This window comes from Periplaneta americana, chromosome 16, assembly GCF_040183065.1.
Source record: "Periplaneta americana isolate PAMFEO1 chromosome 16, P.americana_PAMFEO1_priV1, whole genome shotgun sequence".
NCBI lineage: Eukaryota > Metazoa > Arthropoda > Insecta > Blattodea > Blattidae > Periplaneta > Periplaneta americana.
This window is the reverse complement of record NC_091132.1, coordinates 75,603,829-75,628,727: the sequence shown is the minus strand read 5'-3', so window position 1 is coordinate 75,628,727 and position 24,899 is coordinate 75,603,829. Positions and strand designations below refer to the sequence as shown.

Sequence of the window (24,899 nt, the reverse complement as noted above, 5' to 3'; positions counted from 1 at the left end):
GCAGCAATACATAAATTACACAACCTGCTTGTCATCTTATCACGTCTCATTGCCAAAAATTGTCTAACTACATAGTACATTCTTTCTTCACAGCCTTCATTAGTTTTTCAACTGCTTCATATATCATATTTCCTTTTCATGTTTAGAAAAATAACATGTTTCCTATTAAGTCTTTGAAAATTTATAACAAGTTGCATTTTCGGACTGGAAACATGGCATGCTTAGATGCCCTAAAGAGGTACTTTGTCCTGCAGCCAACAAAATGGGATTCATACGCCTGCATTCGTCTACATTCAAACTCTTCTTGTGTGTAATGAAGATTAAGTTATTTACCTGAGGTTCAAAGCCCATGTCAAACATTCTGTCTGCTTCATCCAGTACCACATATGTAACACGTTTCAGATTTGTCACTCTTCCTACAAGAAAAGAATATAACAAATTTGAAACTTTATAATAGTGAAAGCATGAGATAGAAACATTATTTGCAGTAATAGGATTAAATTAAAAGTTTCAGCATTATACTTCAAGTCACATCACTCACCACTATTAGCAGCTAGAAGATCAATCATTCGCCCAGGTGTGCAAACAATGATTTCTGCACCTCGCTTGAGTTCTGCAATTTGCTCAGATATGCCAGTGCCACCATAAACACACACAGCTCTTAGATTCAAGGACTTTGTAAATTTCTTGCACTCTTTCCCGATTTGCATGCACAATTCCCGTGTTGGAGTCATGATAACAGCTGAAATACAGGATATGGAATATTTATATATTGCAACACACTGATAAACTTCACCACACAACTGGCCATGAAACATCGGTTCTTCCTACAGGTTCAAATTTTATTCCTAACATGCCACCTATTTTTTGCGTCGTGATGACTGCTGCAATATTTTTACCCATTTTAACCATGTTATCTTCATACTTCTATGCTGCACACATGTTCTTTTAACTTTTTATTAAATGCATGGATTCTGTATTTTAACATTTAGACTCTATATGAAGTTTAATCACTACAACCACTACGCCCTTAAGTGATTATTATCATATTATTCTGTGTTTGTACAGTTATTCATGTAATACTGTTTTTAATTAATCTCCTTCAATTTCACTTCCTGCAATTCACCGTATTTTATTATCTTGCCATTTATTTATGTCTTTATGCTCAAAGCATTATTATATGCTAATAGACCTGAAGATGCCATTAATTGGCGAAAGCGCTAGTCATATTTAATTGTGTAATGACCTAATGTAATTCTTGTATTATTTCTTAGGTTAATAAGACAGTTATTGAAGGATTATTATACTTATTTCATTTATCACATCAAAATGTTCAACATTACAATCACGAATGAACAAGGAGAGAGTAAATATTTTTCACAACATAATATTTGTAACTTTATAGACAAGAAAAAGAATTCAACATGGTGCAAAAATGAGACCATAATGTGAATCAAAATATCTGCTGTGGTAAAACAAAAAATACATGACAAGCGAAAAGAAATATATAAAGGTGTGACGGATATCTATAACATGGCACGATTCACATATCTGTAAAATATGTTTTAACCATCAGGCCAGATTCAACCACTGAATAGTTCAATTAATCTCATATTCAAATAGTGCAACTTACTAATTAATTTTACAATATGAATCCTAATACATGTACACTTAATAATTTCTATAAGAGTTAATTCACATTTTTTACAGTTAAGAATCTACCATATTTACTCGAATACAATACGCATCCCAGTTTTTTTTATCCTAAAACCAGAAAAAAAAAATTACTTGTAAACATAATACGCACCTGCGCTAAAATTCACTCAAGATCAAAATTATATTATCAGGACAGGTTATAAAGGCATCCTTACTTACCTCTAGCTATACAGTACATCACATTCATCCTCAATTGCAGTACCAGGACTGGATCTTCCAGTCAGCAGGTCTGGGTTGATGTCAGAACACTGACTGACATTGACTAACGTCACGCCACTCATTTATCAGTAATTTTGCTGTTAGTTAATTGAATTCTTTTGCTTTATTTAAAGACATGCGAGTGTTAAAAAGTTGTGTACACAAAATCCCAGAATAAAAGAAAAATGTGTCATTAGTTATTACCGTAATTAAAAATAATATTAGTATTAGTAATGATTGTTGTAAAAAAATGGACAAGAAATTACGAATGAAAAGTGCACAAAAGACGAGAAAACAAGAACCTCCAATAGTCATTTCTGTTAGCAGTTTCCCACTAAATATCGTAGTCGTAGCATAAATTCAGCATTAATTTAAATCTGTTCGAGTCATAGTGTTTGTATGTAAGTACAATACACCAATGAATCTAATACAAATCCCAGTTTTCAAAATTACATATTATAATCGCGTAAATATGGCTCAAGTCAGTGGTTGCAAGCCTATTTTTAACCACACTCATAATTTCAGAGTGGTAGAAGTGATTTCATCGAAATGACAAAACCAGTAATATATTGAATAATTACAGGGAGCTTCACCTGAAAGACTAGATTTGCATAGTAATATATTGTATTTCACAAATGAGACTTCCAGAGATGCAATAGGCCTACTTTTGGATAAATTACCAGGCATTCCATTATATCAAAGACATAAAGCTTCAAATTCAAGACTTTTGATTCTAAGGGCGATAAATTGATGATTATTCTTTGCAAAGCTTCCATCAGAAGGGATGCAAAACTGGTGCTCTAACATTACAGATGTAATGGAAGCTCTAGCCTTCGAAACTATCAACACAAAATATCCCCCAAAAGAATGGTTACATATTTTTACAGATGGATCTTCTAAAGACCACCAAACTGGAGCTGGAGTCTTCTGTTCACTATTCTCATTTTATCAAGCAACAGATCTTAACACCACAAATTATGAGGGAGAAATAACGGCAATACACATAGCTCTACAGCAGTTAAGGGATCTCCCAATTAACAAGTATAATAAAGCAGTAATCCTCTCAGATTCCAAAGCTACAATTCAAGCAATATGCTCAAACACCATAAAAAAAATCAGAGAAAATAAAGGATTGCTACAACATGTCACTTCAACTTCAAAATCTTAACAAAACAATTCAAATACAGTGGGTCCCGGCACACTGTGGGATCGAAGGCAACGAACTGGCAGATATACTTGCCAAGAAAGGCACAACAATACAGCATATGAAAACGACAAATCTGCCAATGACTTCAATAAAGTGGCTGATCAATTCTAAATTCTCACACCTTTATATTGAGGAAACAAAAAAACATACCGAAAACAAAAAATGGAACATCCTAATCTTGAACCCAGAAGTAATCTCACAAGCACCACGGAAAACTGCAGTTGCAACCTTCAGGCTGCTTACAGGACACGATTGCTTGGCAAGCCACTCAAACTACAAATTCTCAATTCACCATTGTGTCCCTGTGCAACAGTCAAGAGGAGATGAACGAGAGTCACTTGAAGACCTGCAATGCACTATCTGCAGAAGACACTGCAGCCCAGAAGTACACATCAAAATAAAACTCTAGCCACTTGAAGACCTGCAATGCACTATCTGTAGAAGACACTGTAGCCCAGAAGTATTGGAAAGCACGAATGCTAATGGCTTCATTGCTAGATGCAAGACACTGAAAGAACAACATTACAGATTTGCGACACATTAAAGAATCCTTCCCCTGAATAAGAGAGTAATAGGCAAAATTCATTGCAGATTACTAGTACACATCAAAATAAAACTCTGCTAGCATCATTTGCAATTGAAAATGAGTTTCATCTTACGAACACTAGTTAGCAAGTGGAAAAACTACAATTAAAGCAAAGCTACAAAGCATTGTACGTATTAAATCCTACCTATGGGTCCCTCCATTTCTTCTAAAGGTGGCTGGTCCATGATGTGTCGTAACATTGGCAAGAGGAAGGCCAATGTCTTACCACTTCCTGTCTTAGCAATACCTATTAAATCTCGGCCTGAAAGAAGAACATTAGATGATCTTTCTAACTCATATGTACATTATCAACATGACTGCCAAAAATTCTTAATTCTTTTCAGTTTTCAGGCTATACAAACATCTTAAAGACATTCTACTAAAAACTACTTCTATAACTAAACAACAGACGAAAACATAAATGTCGTTAAGTTAACCTGACATGATGGCAGGAATAGCCTGAGCCTGGATTGGGGTTGGTTTCTCGTAGCTCTGCTTCTTTAATACATCCAATTCTTTCTTGCTGACTCCACATTGGGCCCATGTCTTGATAGGTTTTGGACATCCTTTGCCTTTAACCCTTATTCCTTCCAATTCCTAGAAGTATCAAATTTAAGCTGTAAAATATGGAAATAAATACTAAATGGGAGTAGAATAGCTTTTTTCTCTCTGAATAACTTTCGTAACAATTTTTTATTTGTATATCTATTTAAAGTATTCATTTCATATTCTGAGACAATCAATAGTTCGTTATATTCAGCTTCAAATAAAACACAATTTAACAGTACTGTCTTCTTAATAGTGCCAAAAGTAAATTGACTAAACTTACAATTCCTTCCTGTAAATTCTCCCTTCTCCTTTCTTTGTGACATCAAGTTCTTGACATGAAAATATCTTACCTCTTTGTAAGCCTCTACCTCTTCTGATGTCATTCGTGCTATCTCTGGTACTTCCACATAGAAGTTCTTGCGGAATGGAGTGTATTGCATATTGGAATGATCCACCTTTGCTAATTCTTTTTTCTGCTTATTGGCAATTCCAGCTGCAGTTGCATTAAGGTCTTCTTCCTCCTCTTCAGAAGAATACTGCCAAAATATCACACATTAAGTTCTTCACCAAGCATTGACTAATATGACTTAATTCTAGACACTTTACAATCTGAATATAAAATATTCTTAAAGTTTAGTGTACAAGAGAAATATTTCCATTTCAAAATAAGGGTTGGGAAGCTGTACATAAAACTGTTTCGATGTGACATAAAAGACGTAAAAATGAATAAATTACGTCATAAGCATGAAAACTTCAGCCTCAGTTTCAGTTTCATCTGCATCCATAAGAGAAATCTTGGAATAGCAAGTCCTCAAAATGTGGCCATGTTTTCATCAAATTCAACTAAGTAAACAAATTTCAGTATGACTGCATTTATCGACAAGATAAGATATTAAAATGAAGTAAAGTACTGATCATGCCACTGTCAAATTCTTTACCTGTAATATTCCATTTACTGTAGTGTGATGGATTCTACTTATTTTAACAATTTCTGTAAAGTACAATCACATAATGGTTTATTGCAACTACTGCATTTTGTTCAGAAGGCTTTTTTCTATAATATGTGTTATATATTACTTTTTTCTTTTGAATAATTATTCTATTAATAGCAAAATTAAAAAAAAAAAAAATGTTAACTGATCAACAACTGACTGTGTCACTAACATTGACGTATATTGTACAGGACTGGATAAAAATAAGCAATATGTTCACTAACTACGGGATTTTGCTTACAATTCAGATATAGGAAATCTTCTTGCAAAGATCATAATGCCTGATGACATTTCATCTCGTGTAATCAATATGCTAAATTGTTCAAGCATTCTGGCTGTCAACATATGCTGTTGGACTGTGGAGGCAATAAAGTTTATCTATCTGCAGGTAAATCATACTAGTGCTTCCATTATTCATTTAACTCACAGTTTTGGAGTGGGAACATACGTAGCCCCCTAGTGGAGGTTTCAGTACCTACAAGGAATACAGTTACACTCATATTCTGACAGAGGGCAGAGGGACAAGTGATGAGTTCATCGCCTCAAATGCCACCTAGTATGCAACAAAGATATTACTAGGACGTGAGAGAGGAGAAATTTGGTCCAGAAGCTCTAATTTGGGGTCTTTAACGTGCTAAAAACACTGATATGGGACAAAAGAGAAGCATGCTCATTCTTAATTAATATCACTGTAATGTGAAAGTGTCAGCTAATGAAGAAAAAATAGAAGATACCATCCACGCAAAAGTCCTTGTATGACAATGATTTCATTCGCAAGACTAATGCTACTGTTCAACTACTAAATGCTGTAAACAAAGTAACAAACTATCGCTAAAATGAAAACTGCAACATTACTGATGCAGTGGAATTGTGGTTGCATACGAAGTTTCAAGATCACCATCATTGTTATCTTGCTTCAACAAAAGGAAAGAACAGTCCCTAAATAAGTACAGTCTAATTGTTAATGTATTACATCCTAAATACAGTATCAGGAAAAGAAATTTAATGAAGAATATCTTGAAGGGCTAAAAAAATTTCATAGTGAAGAATTTGGATACAGATGGAATCATGGGCTACCAAAGATCGCAAAATTAACCATTAAAATGCTCAACATACCAGTATAATCAACACAACTTGAAAGTTGTTTTCCAGCTAGTTTTAGATTAATGATATATCATCAGTAAACAGGCAAAGCTTTGAAAAATCTAAGATATTTGTTCAAATTTATTATTCTCTAGAAAAAATAAAAATAAGAATGAATAAAACTCTTTGGCAAGAGTTACACAAACTGTAGACTAGCTATATACATAGTACTACATATGATTTTTGTAATCTTGTAAGCAACGTAAAATATGTATAAATTACATTTAAAATATTGTCATGTAATTTACCTTGCCAATCCTGATTGACAGGGGATTCGATATAGCATTGCAGTTAAGGCATTACATTGCATGTTGAAAGGTTACAGGTTCAAGTCCCAACAACGAGGTCATGGATTTTCTTCATTAATCTAATCCCTCTGGCCACACTATGGTCCTGGTTTACTCAATCTCTAACAGAAATGAGTACTACGGATATTTCCTTGGGGGCAAAGGCAGCAAGCACACAGGACTGACATTCCTACACTTAATAATGTTGGTTGTCTAGAAAGATGGAAGCCTCAACCTCCTGCTAACCTGTGGGCCATGGCCTGCAATAGGGCTACCTTTTCCTTCACCTTTCTCTTTACCCTGATTAACATAATTGTTCAGAATTATCTTAGAAGGCAACACAAGTGCATATGTGCATGATGAATACTTCAAGCATTAATAATAGAAAATAATTTTTTCAGGAAATTTCAGACAATTTTCTTCTTTTTTTAATTTACTGTATATATAGGAAGAATATAATGCAACTAGAATCTAAGGTACATCTTCATCACACATTCCTTACCTCTAGCCCATCTTGATTTTGCTCAATAAGTTCTCCCTTCTTTTTGTCAACTTTCTTCTTGGCAACACCTGTAACTATTACAACGCCAGAGCTGTTGGTGTTGACAGCAGCTCCAGGTTTTCCATCTGATTTTTTTCCATCAATTTTATTTACTTTTCTCACTTCTTCTTGCACTCCCTACAAAACAGAGAGTATTTTCTTGAGCAAGCAGGTACATGTAGTAAATGGTTTATTATGCACGCACGTGCACTCACGAAATTCTACATTGATATCGCAAACTATCTGATATTTGCATATTTCTCCTTTACTAATTCACATATGTAGAATTCAAGTTATTTTATACAAAATAACATGGTTGTGAAGGGCATAAAAATGGAATATTTTAGGAATAAATATATAACTGAATATTAACAGGTACAGATACATAGATATTGGTAATGGAAATTAAATTACTTCGCAAACTTAATGTCATATACATGTATACAATATAATATGTTAGATAGATAGATATTTATTTGTCATCAACATTTATATTAGTTATGGTGTACCACAACTTATGTATACGGGTTTCACCATAACTTTCTATTACATATACCTACAAATAGCATGCAATTCCGACAGCTGTTAAACTCATAACTCATCTACTCCCGCAATTAACTTAACTCTAATCAGTCAATTTCTTTTTATTGATCTTAGCTGTTCACCATCTGTTCGTTCCACACTTACGTTCCTTTCAGCATTCTAATCTTGCTAACTAAATTTATATATAATTCCGTCTTTCTACATTACATCTAACTCGTAACACTTCACCCGGTTATACTCATTGGGATCTTTTTTTTCTACCTAATACATGTCATTATAATCTTACTAAATCTTGACATGAGTATCTAGTTCACTTTAGATTGATCATTCATTTCTTAACCACAATCAACACTCAGAAAGAAAGAAAGAAAAAAAAAAAACCATATAAAATTGTAAATACTATCACTAAGATAATCTTTCATAAACTTCACTATATCACTTTCTAAGATTTACTTCTTTACAGTAAACTTCATTCGGTAACTATATTTATTAACTAGCCACTTTTTAATTTCCCAACATCCTTTTTCAATTTTATAACTTCCTAACTGATCTCTGTATCTACGATCCCCTAAACATTTTCATCACACTAAACACGATTTACGAAATTAAATCACCAAACTTCCTGTTGTAATTTCATTCAGACCTTTTATTTATTTCTTACTGCTCATGCACCAACTATAATATATGTTATACTGTATTATATATATTTAATGATGCATGATATATTATATAACACAAGGTGGACCAGAAAAACGGGCGATTTTAAACCTCAGCTTTTTCCAGCAAAGCTCAATTGGGTTCAGCTGTGAACATTCTCGTTGTCTTTAGGAGTGTATACCATTTGGTATTGACAAATTGAACTGGAGTACAAGTAGGCGCAATCCAATTTTGGTGAGTCAAATTCAAATAGACCATCTGCACATTCCTTATTATCAGTGGGGGGAGACAGGGGAAACAACCTTAAGAAACAACAGAAATAACAACTCCAAAGACTGCATTACTGGCGTGTTTTTAAAGAAAAATTGGCAAATTGAACAGGCATACAAGTAGGCACAATCCAAATTTTGGTGAGTTTTTAAATACTTTTTTTTTTATAAATTTGTAAGTATTTTTTGCTATTTTAATTATTTATTTGCATCGTCGTCATCGTAGTCATCCTCATCATCGTCGTCATCATCATCATCATCATCATCATCAAGTCGATATTATATTGAATTTTGTTTTGAGAAACATTTCAGAAACCTCTCCCAGAAAGCGGCACTGTACACCTTGACAATCACAATATGACTTAGGATAAAGCAACACACATGAATCACCCACATCACGCCCATTTTGAATATACAACCTGCATAAATGCATCCAGGGGATCAACTTCTTCTTCCACTACTTCATCCTTGTTCTCTTTATTATCTTGCTTATCTTCTTCCTCGTCACTATCATCTTCTAGTGTCCACTTCTTCATAGGTAATTGTAAGTTGGCTGTAACAAGTTTAATTTCAGTGTTAATCATGGTACAAAGATTCAAAACTTTAATTTGATAAATAAACAATTAATTTATTTTACAGATATATTTTCATCACCTATCTTTTATTATTATCAATTAAGATTACCAACAATGTGTCTGCGAAAAATTTACAAAACTTTCTTTTACAAACACAAAAACTATATAAGAATTCGCTTCACCATTTTTTCACAATTTTTTTCTTATCCAATCAATGGTAGGGCCCTTAACATGGTGTTATTCGCCCCAACTCTATGGGCATGCTAACAGATGTCACTAACTTTACACAAATATTAATTACTAAAACTGAATTACAGGCTTTGTACATACCCAAGAGGCTTCCCTTTATTTCTTTCTTTGTAACTTCCAGTTCTTTCTTCTTCCTTTCAGCTCTCCATCTTTCAATTCTTTCTCTCCTCTTCTGCATTTCCTGCTCAAGTCTCTTCTGTTCCTCTTCCTAAAATAATTTTGTTATAGTATGGTTATTCATATAGGTAGAAACGGTCTTGTCTGCATCTACAATGGCTTTTTATGCTTTACAGCTCATATTTTAGTCCAAATGAGTTAGGTACACATATGGTAAATATCACTGTTAGTCTTTTCTGTCAATTTTATATTATTTTAACTTCCATGTTCAATCTAAGATTACAGTACTATATTCAACTTTTCAGTGTAATAATTTTACATAAGTTGTTAGAATATTCCTTTACAAATTATCTCAAGTCAGTTCAGTAAAAGAATAAATTAATTGCATTAATGAATAAAATAAATAGATAATTAAATAAACAAATAAATAGACAAACACACATACACATAAATATGATATATATATATATATATATATATATATATATATATAAAAATGAGGAATACTTGATCTTAACTTTGACAGACAGTGATATAACATCATATATACATAAATGCAAATAGTACTGAAGTCTCAGATTTAAACTTGCAAACCCAAGTTAAATCGAGTGTGGCTCCTTCAACATTCATAATTGTCTTCTCAGCAACAATACCTATACATGTGTTCCATTTAGCTTGCTCACCCAAAATAAATTGTTCTTAAGTGCCAAATGAAAAATTGTTCCAAACAAAAGTTGTTTAAGAACAATAGGGAATTAATACTATGTGCATATCTTTCTTGTAACCTTGTTCTTTAGGGAGATGTGCCAGGGATGCAGAAGAAATAGCGCATGAACAATCTTTGATTACTTTTTATGCTTCTAGCTGCAGTGTATATTGCTGTACAAGTAGCCGTGACTAAAGAACAAGTGTAAACAAAATGAACTTTAAACAAAATCGAGTTACAATAATTCTTTACACTTTTCTTTACATCTTTAATAAATGCAATCAAAATATTTTATAACTGAAGATGTTATACATATGCAATTTTGAATAACCACCTAAAAGTTATGTGTAATTTCCAGTACCAAATAAATAATTTGAAATTAACTGCATCCACGTATAAAACTTCTCAAACTGCTGAAGTATAAAATCATTGCCATTATAATAGCAATACTGTTATGTGAAAATAAATCTTTTAAGATGTAATTTTGCCAGAATCACTTCTTCGATTTTAATCTCATACCAGCCTTTATGTCTCGTAAAATATTATTTGAAGAAGAAAATCTAAGCATAGCACACTTACCATCATCATATAGCTTGGCCCTTATTCTCGGCTTTGTTAGGCTCATCAATTACATACATGGTTCACCTACCTGTACACCTTACTTACTTACTTTTAAGGAACCCGCAGGTTCATTGCTGCCTTCACATAAGCCCGCCATCAGTCCCTATCCTGTGCAAGGTTAATCCAGTCTCTATCATCATATTCCACCTCCCTCAAATCCATTTTAATACTAGCCTTCCATCTATGTCTCGGCCTCCCCGAAGGTCTTTTTTCCTCTCGTCTCCCAACTAACAATCTATGTGCACTTCTGGATTCGCCCATACTTGCTACATGCCCTGCCCATTTCAAACTTCTGGATTTAATGTTCCTAATTATGTCAGGTGAAGAATACAATGCATGCAGTTCTGCATTGTGTAGCTTTCTCCATTCTCCTGTAATTTCATCCCTTTTAGTCCCAAATATTTTTCTAAGAACCTTATTCTCAAACATCCTTAATCTCTGTTCCTCTCTCAAAGTGAGAGTCCAAGTTTCACAACCATACAGAACAACTGGTAATATAACTGTTTTATAAATTCTAACTTTCAGATTTTTTGGTAAAAAAGAAAGAGAATTCAATATCCAATACAATGGCCAACACCTTCCTAGGACTTATGAATCCAAATATCTTGGAGTTATTTTCGATAGTAAGTTAACATGGAGCAACCATTTGAAATACATTTCTGAAAAAGCTCGTAAAAGATTCTCCCTTCTAAAAAGACTAGCAGGAAAGAAATGGGGATGCTCTAGGAATACTTTGAACACTACGTACAAAATGTTTATACAGCCAGTGCTGACATACTGCGGAGAAATTTTAATTACTTCACCTTTCATAAACGAAATAGAATATGTTCAAAACCAAGCTCTGAGACTCATTACTGGTGGAATCAAAACAACTCCAATAGATTCTATGAGATTCCTCACTAATATTAACAGCATCAAAATGACAACAGAAGAAAAAGCACTGATTCAATATGAAAAACTTATTAGATTACCAGGAAACAATTGGCATTCATACAGTCCTCTCTGTAGATTGAAAACTCAAAAAAGTTTCATATCCATTGTTCACGAATTAAAACAGAAAATCAATATCCCGAATTTAAAATAAAACCTACAAATTAAACCAAACCATTTAACTCTATTAAATATAGAATATAATCTAAATTTAACAGAAGAAATACTAAAATCAGAAGTAAACACTGAACTACTAAAACAATTGTCTTTAGAGATAATTAATATTAGGTACTGGCTTCATTTATACACTGACGGATCCTTGATCTCCAGAGAACAAGGTGCCAGTGCAGGTGTTACGTGCTGTCTCTTCTCACTTTATAGATCTCTTGGGTATGGAACAACAAGTTTTGATGGAGAAATCATTGCAATAAGTGAAAGTCTCCGGAATCTTCTATGCCACATCAATAAATTTAAAAATGCAGTTATATTGTCAGACTCCAAAGCAGCTATTCTATCAATAGTCTCTAAACACAACCTTCATCTCAAACAGCAGAAATAACTAACATGCTCTCTCAATTAATATCGCTCAATAAAAGAATTGTATTCCAATGGATACCATCCCATTGTGGAATCCTGGGAAACGAGAATGCGGATGCTTTAGCAAAGAAGGGCAGCACTGCTACTTACAGACCTGTTACTAAATCTACGTATTACTCTGTGAAAAGATTTATTAAATCTACATACTTAGACTTCAACAAACAAAATTTGATAACACAATCTCAAGGGAAAAAATGGAACTCTCTGCATCAAAATCCACAGTTAATTCCCGATTTACCACGAAAATCGTCTGTAGCTGCATTTAGATTGGCAACAGGCCATGATTGTTTGGCCAAACACCTGCATAGAATTGGAATATATCAGTCCCCTAACTGCCCATTGTGCAACTCAAACCAAGAAATGGATTCGGAACACCTCAAAATCTGTGCTTCAGTGGCTGGCCATGATAATATCTTTCAAAACTATTGGAGTGCAAGAGGTCAAATGACTTTATTGTCAAACGCCTGGCATTAGAAAACATCAACAACAACAACAACTTTCAGATTTTTTTGACAGCAGGCTAGATGACAAAAGCTTCTCAACCGAATAATAACACATCTTTCCCATATTTATTCTGCGTTTAATTTCCTCCCAAGTGTCACTTATATTTGTTACTGTTGCTCCAAGCTATTTGAATTTTCCACCTCTTTGAAATATAAATCTCCAATTTTTACATTTCATATTAACTTATATTACCTGTATCCCTACGTATGGAATCTTCGAATACATTTCATAATTATTTTAAGGAATTGTAAAGCTAAGAAAGTCGTCATTATATGTCCATTTCAATAATGCAGATGTGAAAGATCCATTATTTCGAGCTACAACTCTGGAGGAAAATTTTCTGCTCTACTTGACTTGTGCATGGATAACCTTTGAACTATTTCCCCTCTTTTGATGCGTCCTTGTAGGGGAAGAGAAATGACCCGCGGGCAGTGTGGTGTGTGCTTGCCCATACAGGCTTGAATATACACCACTGACATATGAGTAAGACTTTATTTCTTTAAATGGCACCATGTACATTTTATTCAATATGAATCATTGAACCTCTTCAAGGCCTGCTCAAAAATATATCACAAAGTACCATTCTAATAAAAACAACATTGAGGGGCACAAAAGAATATGGAACTCATAGTGTACATGCTTACTACAAGTCCAAAGTAAAATGACACTTTGTGGACTTGTCAGTCCAATATGTTCTGTAAATTATCTAAGAAAAAGTTTATTTTGGATGACTAAGATAAATGGAACACCTTGTATAATGACTCTTACCAATAATGATACAATAATTAAACTTCAATAATTACTTTTAATAAGCAAAATATACGTGAAAAAGCATATCAGTACAAAATTAATATTTTACAAGCATCTATAAATATAAAATTTTGTCGTATCCAATACTTGTTCTAAAGTACCTTCAAAAGAATGTACTTAAAAAAAAAGTGTTTTGCCAAACAAACGGCATAATAAAAATTACGATGATAAAAAATTCTTACAGAAAAGGAAAAAACTTACTTTATCCAGATTTGTGGGATCAAAAGCCTCATCTTCAGCTTTATCATCACTTTTAGTATCTTTCTTCTCTCTTTCTTTGGAATCTGATCTTGAACTTTCTTTTAGAGACTTACTTTTTGACTTTGACGAAACAGATCTTCTCTCTTTGCTGTCACTCCTGCATAAGACAATCATTTCAGTAGATAGAAGGATATAATTACAAACACTCGACAAATAAAGAATAATAGTGTTAAGGCAATCAAATACGTTTTTACAAATAATAATCCTGGTATGGTATATTCATAAGTACTCTAAAATGTTCTCACCGTTTTCTATCCCTGCTATGTGAACGACGATGACGGTCTCTCTCTGATAAATCTCGATCCCTGTCTCGAGATCTACTGCGCCTATAGCGAGGTTTCACTCTGAAAAATAAAATAATTAGTGAAGAGTTTACAAAAAAAATAGTCAATTTTGAGATATCGAAAGCTAATCAATATGAAGTATAGGTACTTACAAGAAAATCTTTAAACAAATAGGTTATTTAACAGGTAAATGCACACATGGTATTTTCATAAAAATTAGATATAAAACCAGATCAGAGGATCACAAACCATCTTAAATCCATAGATCTGCATATCTATTGAAGTGATAGTATAAAATGAAATTATTTCGAGATTCCATACAATTACAATGAAACAAATTTATTACCATTTTAATTCTCTGAAATTAGAACTACAGTCCAATGTCACTTATACCCGTGGGTTCAATCACACTTTTCAGGTTTAATAACATTCAGTTTAGACTGATTTACAAAATAAACATGAATGCCTCCTTAAAATTGTAATTGTAAATTATAATGCATTCCACTGTATCAACCAAGAACCTGTTCCTTTCATCTCTCCATTGTGATGCCATGTGGATAAATATTTTATCAAAGTAGGCTTAGCATTATATGCTGGTATTAAAATTATGTAGATACTGACACATTTTTAATAAACACGAATTTTTTTAAATATTTATAATTCTGTTAATCATTTTTTTAAACTAATTTGCCGCTGAAACAATAATTCAATTATAAAAAAAATCTAATAACATATTCGGTTTTTCCAGAAAAGCTACACTGGCTTCTGTGAGATGTATATAGTGCTATACAAGGTTCTAGACTGCAGTCACAAATACTTTCAACATAAAAACTGTGTGATCTGTATTTTCTAACGTACTGTTGTAGACGACCCTCCACTATTGCCAACATAATATGCGAGAAATGCAATACGAATTATTAGAGAAATTGTCAGTTTCCCTAGCATTGGGTCCTGGACCTCTCGAGTGCTATATTTGTAACACATGGGGAAGGGAGGTGGCTACAACAATACATTATAATAGAGAATTATTATCAATATATTGTTTCACTGGATGCAACGATTTAACCTAAACCCATTAAGGACCAGATAATTATAGGCAGAGATGCTATGACACGAGACACAAATTGTAACAGACCTAGAAAACCTAGCTATAACAAATATTAGCAACAGGCGTAGCTCAGTTGGCTGAGGCGCTTATCTGCCGATCCGGAGTTGCGCTCGGGCGTGGGTTCCATTCCCGGTTGGGTTTTTTTCCGAAGTTTTCCCCAAGCGTACGCCAAAAGTCAGGTAATCTATGGCGAATCCTCGACCTCATCTCGCCAAATATCATCTTGGTATCACCAATCCCATCGACGTTAAAGGTTAAACAAGCGTTGAGCGACTTCCGCCGATTTTGGAATAGACACCGACGCGGTTAGGTTAGGTTAGTTTAGATGAAGGTGAAAGCGATTGAGTGTGATTTTTTGTTTTCTATGTTGGCAGTTCAAGTGCGTCGGTGTCTATTCCAAAATCGGCGGAAGTCGCTCAACGCTCGTTTCACCTATACTACGTCACTCAAATACTTGCTAGAGTTAGGCTAGATTAGGTTAGTTAGTTATGTTAGATTAGCATAGCCTGCACTCTAAAACACTATTCAAACCTCCAACACCTCACCTGTTTCACGGGTTTTTTTAGGTTATCTGCATCACCAGGTTCCATGCAATATTTAAACATTTTTCAGTAAGTTTATTAATACACGTTCATTATTTTTACAATCCTCGTTTTTCAAACTTCATTAATGAAAAAGTGGGATTACCAAAAAAACACCACTTTTTGATAATTTTTTCTCTCTCAAAAACGCAAGTTACACGTTCTTCACAATCATATTCTTAACCCTATGTTTTTAATGTTTACATTCGTCATACCATCATTCAACAGGACAAAACTTCAACACCACTCTCTTTTCGATTAGTCCCTCTAACGCATTAACCATGGGGCTGAATATTTTACTCTGGAACTATGAACTTTGCAATTAAATAAAAACTCCCTCGTGACTACAATTCAGCTGTTGTTTACCTTTCACGACTACGTGATCTTCTACCTCTCTTCCGCTCTGGACTAGCAGACTTGCTGCGAGACCGTTTACGGTGATGGCTGAAAAAAAAAAAGAGAATCCCATTCTGTTGTGTAAGTTATTCATAATTATAAAGTACCATCATTCTCTTCTAACCTTAAAATCATGGAATTAGTCTTTTCATTTCAATGACCATTGTTTTATAGGAATATAAATATACATACCCACTACTTCGCACCATTATATGGGATATACACAGCACAAATATAGACAGTGCTTCTTCAATGATACCTTAAATTGTAAATTACTCAGCATTTAGCACTGCACTACATATATAACAGTTCCTACGTCCATCCTACGTCTGCCATTTCAATAAGCTTCAATCGTTTCATTGTGCTCCATGGATGAAAACAAAATATTAAGCATAACCACAGTCTACTATATACAGTCACGAAGCTTGAGTTTTGAGGGTGCTAGAAACTATAGACTGTGCCGGTATTATTTTGCATTGCCTGTAATGAGCCGATATTAGCGATCCTAGTGATGAGCAACTACCTAATGTTTGCATATTTACTACGTATTGACCTTCGTGACTGTATATACTAGACTGTGGCATAACCATAACAAGTAAACGTTTCTTGACTCTTTGCTTATGGCTCTGTGTTCGATCTACCTTTGGATGTTCTATGTGGTAAAAATATGAAACTGCAGCGCTGTAAAGTCTTTCTTTCTGCCATGGTAATGAAGAACGGAGTTACATAATTAAATAATTAGCATTTGAATTAACGGAGCAGAAAAGCACACTCCGCGTAAGTTAAATCAGCTGTTGTGTAGTGGTTATTGTGACCATATTGTGTTATCTCCTAGCTTAGTTGCCTCATGAGTGATGTCTTATTGGTGTCACTTAAAAGGTTCACACTTGTCTTCGGACAGTTGACTAAATAACAAAAACAACGCATCTCTGGCTATTTTACCCAAAGCTGTCACATGCAAGGATACAAAGGACAGAGTATAAATTATTTTAATTATTTTTTTTGTATTTTAGCAACACTAGCGCCTCTGACAGGCGACCAATCAAATACAAGATGGAAGTGTGTGCTTGTGGACGATGGTCCAGATGGGTCGAGGTTTGTGTTCTTTGTAATGTAGCAGGTTTTTTTGTCGATTTGTGATCTTTGGAAGTTTGCAATTGTCAGATATGGTTCTTCCGATGTGTTGTAGTTACAATATTTGGAACTGAAGACTGATTCATTTAAATATGTTTAAATGTGTTATAGTACAACATTATTTGTAAGTGATACCTGGAATATATGTTTTATGTCACATGTTTGTATTGTAAATGAAGATCCCGTAACTTTGAAATCATGCTTAATACTGAGTACTTAACGGGGTTTTCCTCTTTGTCATTTTCTAGCTCATTCTTCCAGATGTCTGTATTAGGTAGATATACATTTTAGTATCAGCAATCAAGCTTAAAATGTAAAAAGAAATTAATGTCAAATTGGTATATGATGGTATGTATAGAAAACAAACTTTAATTAGCTGACAAAATTTTAACTGAGTTTTAATATTGAAGGTTTTGTTTTTAGTGCAAGTGAAATAGTTACGAAAGTTGCAACTGTAGTAAATTCAATTTTCCACGCTTTGCTTAAGATCATATGCCTTCGTTTAATAGTAGACTGAGTAGAGAGAATGTAATAAATTATAAATGAAGTAAGATAATAGGAGTGCGGGTAGTGGAAGATGGAATTTATGAAACTACTGACAACTACTAACAATAATTTTAATTCGTTTGGTAGTTTTTTTTTCGGGTTTACTGGAGAATATGATACGGAACTTAACGTTTTATGGTAGATGAGAGTTTTTGTAAAGCCGAGAATAAGCGACAGGTTATGTTAGATTTGTTAAGCCTTTTGGTATGCTTTGCATATAGGCCAGCAGTCATCAGCACAGAACACCCTGGGGCTAACGTCCCTTAACCGCGGAGAACACACTACGCTATGGTGCATTCGAAGCTGCTAGAATTTTCTGAATTTTTAAGCAGGGAGAAGATATTGCAGGATACAGTTCGTCTGGAGCGTGCTGTTATATAATTATATGAGGCGTTCAAAAGTCAACATGATTAACTCCTTTTCCAAAGATTTTGAGATATTCAAGGTTAAAGTTGAATACACACAATTGTTTTTGTGTTGTAGTCAAGAATAATATTGCATTCTGTGGGCATTTTACTGAACTATTAAGTTAATCACTTTGACCACTGAAAATATGGTCAATTTAATACATTGCCAACTTAGAAGCTCTGAAATAACCAAAAATGGAGTTAATCATGTTGACTTCTGAACGCCTCATATAGGAAAAAAAAAAGATTTTTTGTGACTCATTCTTTAGAAGTAAAAACCCCGAACATTATTACCATTGCCCTGATAATACAATATGTTTACAATGAAGAGAACTGGAATAACAGAAGAAAGATTTTCAAGGGTATTATGAAAAAGGTTCATATCATGTTAATTCAAGGAAATCAAATCTGGACACTCTGTCTCCAATTTTGACAATTCTTTCTCTGGATGTAAATCTTACTGAGGTAAGAGCGACGATAAAAATAGTGGTTTAATATTATAAAAATGGTCACAGAAATATGACGTATGTCAGTTTATTTAATGTTTTATTTTTATTGCAATTTTCCTTATGAATTTCCTCTTTTTGTTATTCTCTTATACATGATCTTCATATTTGCCATAGAAGTATTAGGTCATTTTTCTTTATAAAAACACTGTTAAGATTTTTCATTTATAAAAAAAAATATTTAGGACCTATGCAGGTAGGTCTGTTTGGTCACTCAAAAAAAATTAAGACGTGGGAAATTGCTTTTATGGTAATGGAGTTATATGATCTCATAAACCAGCAGTCCATCAGTTTTTTTTAAATATAGATTGTTTTCCTCACATTAGCCTAATTGTGTAGCCCAGTTAATTAAAGGTTTAAATCTATACTGTCGTTCACTGTGTTCATAGATTAATGAAACTGGTACTTCACAAAGAATGTGATGAAAAGGAACATAACATGTATCTTCTGTTTGTGGCTATGGAAAGGTAGCTTAGGTTCATTTCGCCTTTCATTACCATGAACTTCGCAAGAATGTCTACCTCTTCACATCAACTAATGTAATTGATATACCAGTGATTATGATACACTGCTGCAACATATTTTTCAGAACTTAAATTGTCACTCTTTATTGAAATCTCCGTTTCACCTGCCACGCTTCATCTGTAAACTAGTAAACATAGTGTGAAAATTTCATCTTACAAAAATATTAAGATCAGTGTCATGGTAGCATAGATTCAAAAAAAGGTTTTTAGGTGATTATTTACCTTAGCGATGCCCCAGTTGTTGAATGGTACCCAGTATGCCACAAGAGAAGCAAACGAGAGAAGCTGGGAATAGGGGGTTTTGAGTGGGGAGAAACTTGAGACGTCTCCACGACAGTGAGGTAACTTGCATCAGTCACATAAGATTAGTGCATTGTGTTCGTGACATGGGATTATTTAACCCAACCAGTAGAGGCTTCTGCATATTTCTTAAGAGGAGGAAAGAAGTTAACAGTACAAAATGACACCTTCTTGAATGTAACATGCTATAAATTAGCCTACATGCATACATATAAGACCAGGTAGTGTTGGGGTTGGCCTTCCCTTTTTGTATAGCAATAATCGTTCTTGTAAACTGAATTTCCTATAGTACATTATGCAACGAGCCTATAATGGTAGTAATTAAGACACGAGTATGTTTATGAAATGAGCGCAAGCGAGTTTCATAATTTTCATACGAGCGTCTTAATTACCATTATAGGCAAGTTTCATACGACTTTTTATGCACGACCATATTTCTAACTTGAAAATATTCATAAGTATTCATATTATTCTTATCTAACTGGAGAGCGGAATTGACCTTGTGCAATATCTCGTAAATTGTGAGATGTGCGCAGACGCGAAAGTATTGATTTTTTCCGAGGAACAAATGTCATTGACCTTGATATAGTCTAGAGAGTAAAATGAACGTTAATCTTGATATAACTTTGAAATTGATTTAGACATTGAAAAACGAGATGGCAAATTGAATTTATTTGAATATTATTTACAATTAACGCTAATTATTATTGTAACAGAACATAACCTTCTGCGACAGTATTGGATTTCCAGCCTCCATGGCGTTTTGCTAGTTGTCTTTCGATTGCATATCCGAGAATAATCGATACTTGCGCTTTCATATTGCTTTCTGATTGCTGGAAAGCCTGAACTTTAATGAATAGGTGTACTTTAATGAAGTCCATTAAAGGGCTGCTACCAGGTGTATAATTACTACATTTCGGCATGGTCGAGCATAAAATATAATATGTTTTCACTTCCATTCATTGTTGAATAATTGCACAAATTAACAATTACAAGAAAATTCACAACCTCGCAGCATTTTTCGCGCACACTACAGCATCACATGTGTTGGAAGAGACTAGCTACTAACACGTAGTCCACATCTGTGGAGTAACGGTCAGCGCGTCTGGCTGCGAAACCAGGTGGCCCAGGTTCGATTCCCGGTCGGGGCAAGTTACCTGGTTGAGGTTTTTCCCGTGGTTTTCCCTCAACCTAATATGAGCAAATGCTAGGTAACTTTCGGTGCTGGATCCCGGACTCATTTCACCGGCATTATCACCTTCATCTCATTCAGATGCTAAATAACCTAAGATGTTGATAAAGCGTCGTAAAATAACCTACATAAAAAAAAGTAACACGTAACCGGAACCGTTATACGGAAGTGGGAATGGGAAATAATCTGTTACAAAAGCGAGAACACTGCACTCACCCACGTGATCTGGATTGCCAGTGCCGTGTGTACATTTTACAAGTTCAGTATCACATGCTTTTGAAGAATGTCAGTTCTTGTAAAATCATACTACCATTATTGTTAAAATATAGTTCGAGCATTTAAGGTTTAATTGAGCTGCCGGTGACTGAATAAGTTTATGTTAAAAATAATGTAGTTTGGAATACTTTCAATTTCAAATGAATTTGTACAAAACTGACAACTTGGCTACTGCCAGGGGCCAAAAGATCTGCGATACTAACATAGAACTACTGCCTCTTTGTTTTATATGAACCCGACTTTAACTCTCAGATGTCCTCGAAAGTTTCAAACCATGAATAGTAATAGCCTATACCCAAAAGTACAAGAATAATATTTGATTTATAATTAAAAAAATATATATATATATATATGATGTCTTTCATAGCTCTGCGTTAAAACTGTTTTTATTATGCCTCCTGTGTGTTATAAGTAGTTGAATGCAACATTGCTAGATGGCAGCGGTAGCGAGCTTGCTGCATGATCACTCGGTTTCTGTCTGCTACACTATTTCCCGTCCATGCGCAGACTCAGAGGAGTATCTCCTCCCTACCCATTCATTCACTTGCTTTAAAACTGCTTCTTTCTCTGGCCGCTAGTGAGCTGTTGTCTAAGGAGGAAAGGATTGACTCGATCAACCGAGGTTTTCTGATAGCTGTGAACTTAAAAATTATCGAATCTTCCTCGAATTTGTTTTGTTATTTACTTTCAAAAGAATACAAATGTGAGGAGGATGTTCCTCCCTTCCCTTCCCCGAGGAACTGCCACTGAACCCAACCCAAACTAACCCATCCTTATCTAACTTAACTTCCGCAGAGTAAGAAACCTTAAACAAAAGCTGGATGGAGGTTACACAGGAAGAAGTGAAATAGTGGCTTTGAACAATATCACTAAAGTAAATAATTACTAGTTTTTATGTATTTGGTACTGGGAAAATGCGCCAACAACTAGAGAATTGTAGTTACCAAATGTTCTAAAATTCATTTCAAGAAACAGTGAACTGTAAGAACTGTGTGATCAAGAGTACCACTTGTTACAGAGAAACTTAATGTGTTCTGACTTCATTAAAACATGATTCGTTAAGATTTACATCAAAAGGATGCAGTGTAGTCTGAACTGTTTTCCAGTGGAATTCTTATGTAGCATCTTGGTATAGCTACAAAGGAATAATTTTCACCCAGTTCAATAGTGTAACTGCTTCCTTAATGTTTTGTGATGTAAGGACTGAGACTTTGCAATGGTGTCCTCTTAGATAATCCAGTGGATCTACTGTTTGAGGTAATGTTATCTTCTATATCAAAATCATTTTCTTTATAGAGTTTTCCATAATGCTGTGGAGGTGTTTTTTACCAGGAAAATTTCAGCATCTATAGAGCATACATTTTCGAGAATTCATGGAATGTAACTTTATTTTCTAGTAGATATTTATAATCATTGTTCTCTGGTAGAACTGTAGCCACAAGTTTTACATTTTGATGAGAATCGCAGACAGAAGAAAGCATGCTCCTGAATTCACTGTTAGACATTTTGGGAGCACAAAATTTAATTTTAAAAATTTTAATTGATTGAAGTGTTTTGAATTCTGTTTAAAGTATACAAGTAAATTTTTCCTGAATATGGAGTTTTTACTTAGTGTTAAATATATGCTTTTTTTATTAGACAAATTAAAAAAATTCATAATCGTAAAAGAATAATGTGGCTTTATGCACAGTTTGTTTAGGGAGGTGCTTGCCCAGATGGTTTGCGTGCTCATGAAAAATTCCATTTTCTTTGTTCAGTGTTCGGGTTTTTTTATCGTTCATTCAGAAACAAGAAATGCTGCAGTTGTTTTCCCAATTTTCGAACTTCTGAGTACCTAAATAACTGTAACATTTCTTGTTTTGTTGAATCTGAAATTTTATGCTAGGCCTATATTTCGTCTACTAGAACAGTAAAATCTTCACAGCCTGTATAAGCTTGTTTATTGTCATCATCCAGATTTTAAGCAAAATGAAATATTGGAACATCAAGAACTGATACCAAGGTTACAGCATCCTATACTTGTGATAGTTTTTTTTTCTTTTATAAATTACTTTCTCTGACTCCATGCATTTTGTTAGGGGGACATCCCAAGATAGTGATTGATTCGTTGATTATGTAAACATTTCTTGCTTCATCTGTGGACCATCCTCAGGTGCCTATGCCAATATTATTGTTTGCATGTGTTATCATTAATCTTGTTTCTACAATATGTGCATAATTTCTAACCGGTTTAATTAAATAAGTTATATATTTCCGTCCATATTGAATAACTGCAGGATCGAAGATATTTCACTTAAACCTGTTTTAATATGTTCCTTAAATGCGTTTTGAAGGGATCACAGCAGGAAGTTTGATATACTACATCAGTTGTCAGACTTGCTAAACATATTATTATTATTATTATTATTATTATTATTATTATTACAGCTATTGTTATTGTTATTATTTTATTGTTGAACCAGGGCAGTATTTATTTGTCCTGATGTTGGAACCTGTACAGATGGATGGATGGATGGGTGGGTGGATCGATGGATGGATGGATGGGTTCTATAATATTCTCACATTTGCTTTATAGCATAGAATAAAGAACATGTCCAATTCTTACGTTTAACAATAAGATGCAATACACATAAAATGCAAATATGAAATATGTAGAGAATTAATACCTTAATGACAGTAATATTTTATACAATGTAGTATGTTTACCATTTAATAGTACCGGTATTATAATATTTACGCAGTACTGTGAAATGTCAAGAATTCATCTACAGAATAGAAAGTGTGAGATATTAAGTAATTTTTTAGTTTTACCTTAAATAATGCAGGGTTTTGGCTATGATTCTTAATGTCTTCAGGAAGACTATTGAACATTTTTATTGCCATGTAACGTACTCCCCTTTGAAAGCATGATAAATTTGATGATGGCGTATGAAAATCATTCCTTCTGCGGGTATTTTTACTATGTATGGCTGAGTTAGTTGGAAAATTTTCTTTATTACATAAGAGGAAATTTATTGTAGAGTATATGTATTGATTTGTTAAGGTTAGAATCTCTAATTTTTTAAAAAATAATCTACATGATTCTCTAGCCTTTGCTCCAACTATTATTCTAATGGCTCATTTTTGTAATAAGAATATATTTTTACTATCTGCAGAATTTCCTCAAAATATTATTCCGTAGGACATAATGGAATGAAAATAGGCAAAATATATTGTCTTTAAGATACTGCCGTTTAGAAATTGTTGTAACGACCTAATTGCGAAGCATGCTGAGCTAAGTTTGGGGGTTATTTCTTTGATATGATTTTTCCAATTTATTGTATTATTAATATGCAAACCAAGAAATTTGTTGTTGATGTTTCTAGTAGAGGTATATTGTTGATAGTTGTGTCCAATGTTTCAGAGATTAAATTTGAAGTGGCTTTGAATTGAATTATGTTAGTTTTATTAATGTTTAATGCTAGTTTATTGGTTTTAAACCAGTCATAAATTTTAAGGACAATTATTTCTGTTTTATATTTGAACTTGGAAAAGTTCTTCTCTGTAATTATAATACTTGTGTCATCTGCAAATAGAGTAGGATAACC

General features: G+C 33.8%; 2 protein-coding genes across 3 annotated transcripts in view; one reads left to right on the top strand and one right to left on the bottom strand.

Moving 5' to 3' along the window:
- Prp5 (pre-mRNA processing factor 5) overlaps nucleotides 1-16,797 on the bottom strand; it is a 33,896-nt gene extending 17,099 nt beyond the window's left edge. The window contains exons 1-12 of the mRNA XM_069849587.1: nucleotides 16,620-16,797; nucleotides 16,398-16,475; nucleotides 14,304-14,402; nucleotides 13,999-14,155; nucleotides 9,594-9,720; nucleotides 9,108-9,241; nucleotides 7,181-7,357; nucleotides 4,607-4,792; nucleotides 4,145-4,304; nucleotides 3,853-3,969; nucleotides 542-742; nucleotides 334-416 (exon numbers count right to left, since the gene is read on the bottom strand). Coding sequence (XP_069705688.1) covers nucleotides 334-416; nucleotides 542-742; nucleotides 3,853-3,969; nucleotides 4,145-4,304; nucleotides 4,607-4,792; nucleotides 7,181-7,357; nucleotides 9,108-9,241; nucleotides 9,594-9,720; nucleotides 13,999-14,155; nucleotides 14,304-14,402; nucleotides 16,398-16,475; nucleotides 16,620-16,636 — 1,536 coding nt within the window. The 5' untranslated portion in view covers nucleotides 16,637-16,797. The remainder of the gene's footprint in view (nucleotides 1-333; nucleotides 417-541; nucleotides 743-3,852; nucleotides 3,970-4,144; nucleotides 4,305-4,606; nucleotides 4,793-7,180; nucleotides 7,358-9,107; nucleotides 9,242-9,593; nucleotides 9,721-13,998; nucleotides 14,156-14,303; nucleotides 14,403-16,397; nucleotides 16,476-16,619) is intronic.
- Nucleotides 16,798-17,538: 741 nt separating this feature from the next.
- LOC138716468 (clavesin-2-like) overlaps nucleotides 17,539-24,899 on the top strand; it is a 31,732-nt gene continuing 24,371 nt past the window's right edge. For both annotated transcript variants that reach the window (XM_069849586.1, XM_069849581.1), the window contains exon 1: nucleotides 17,539-17,685. The gene's annotated coding sequence lies outside the window, so the exon portion shown is untranslated. The remainder of the gene's footprint in view (nucleotides 17,686-24,899) is intronic.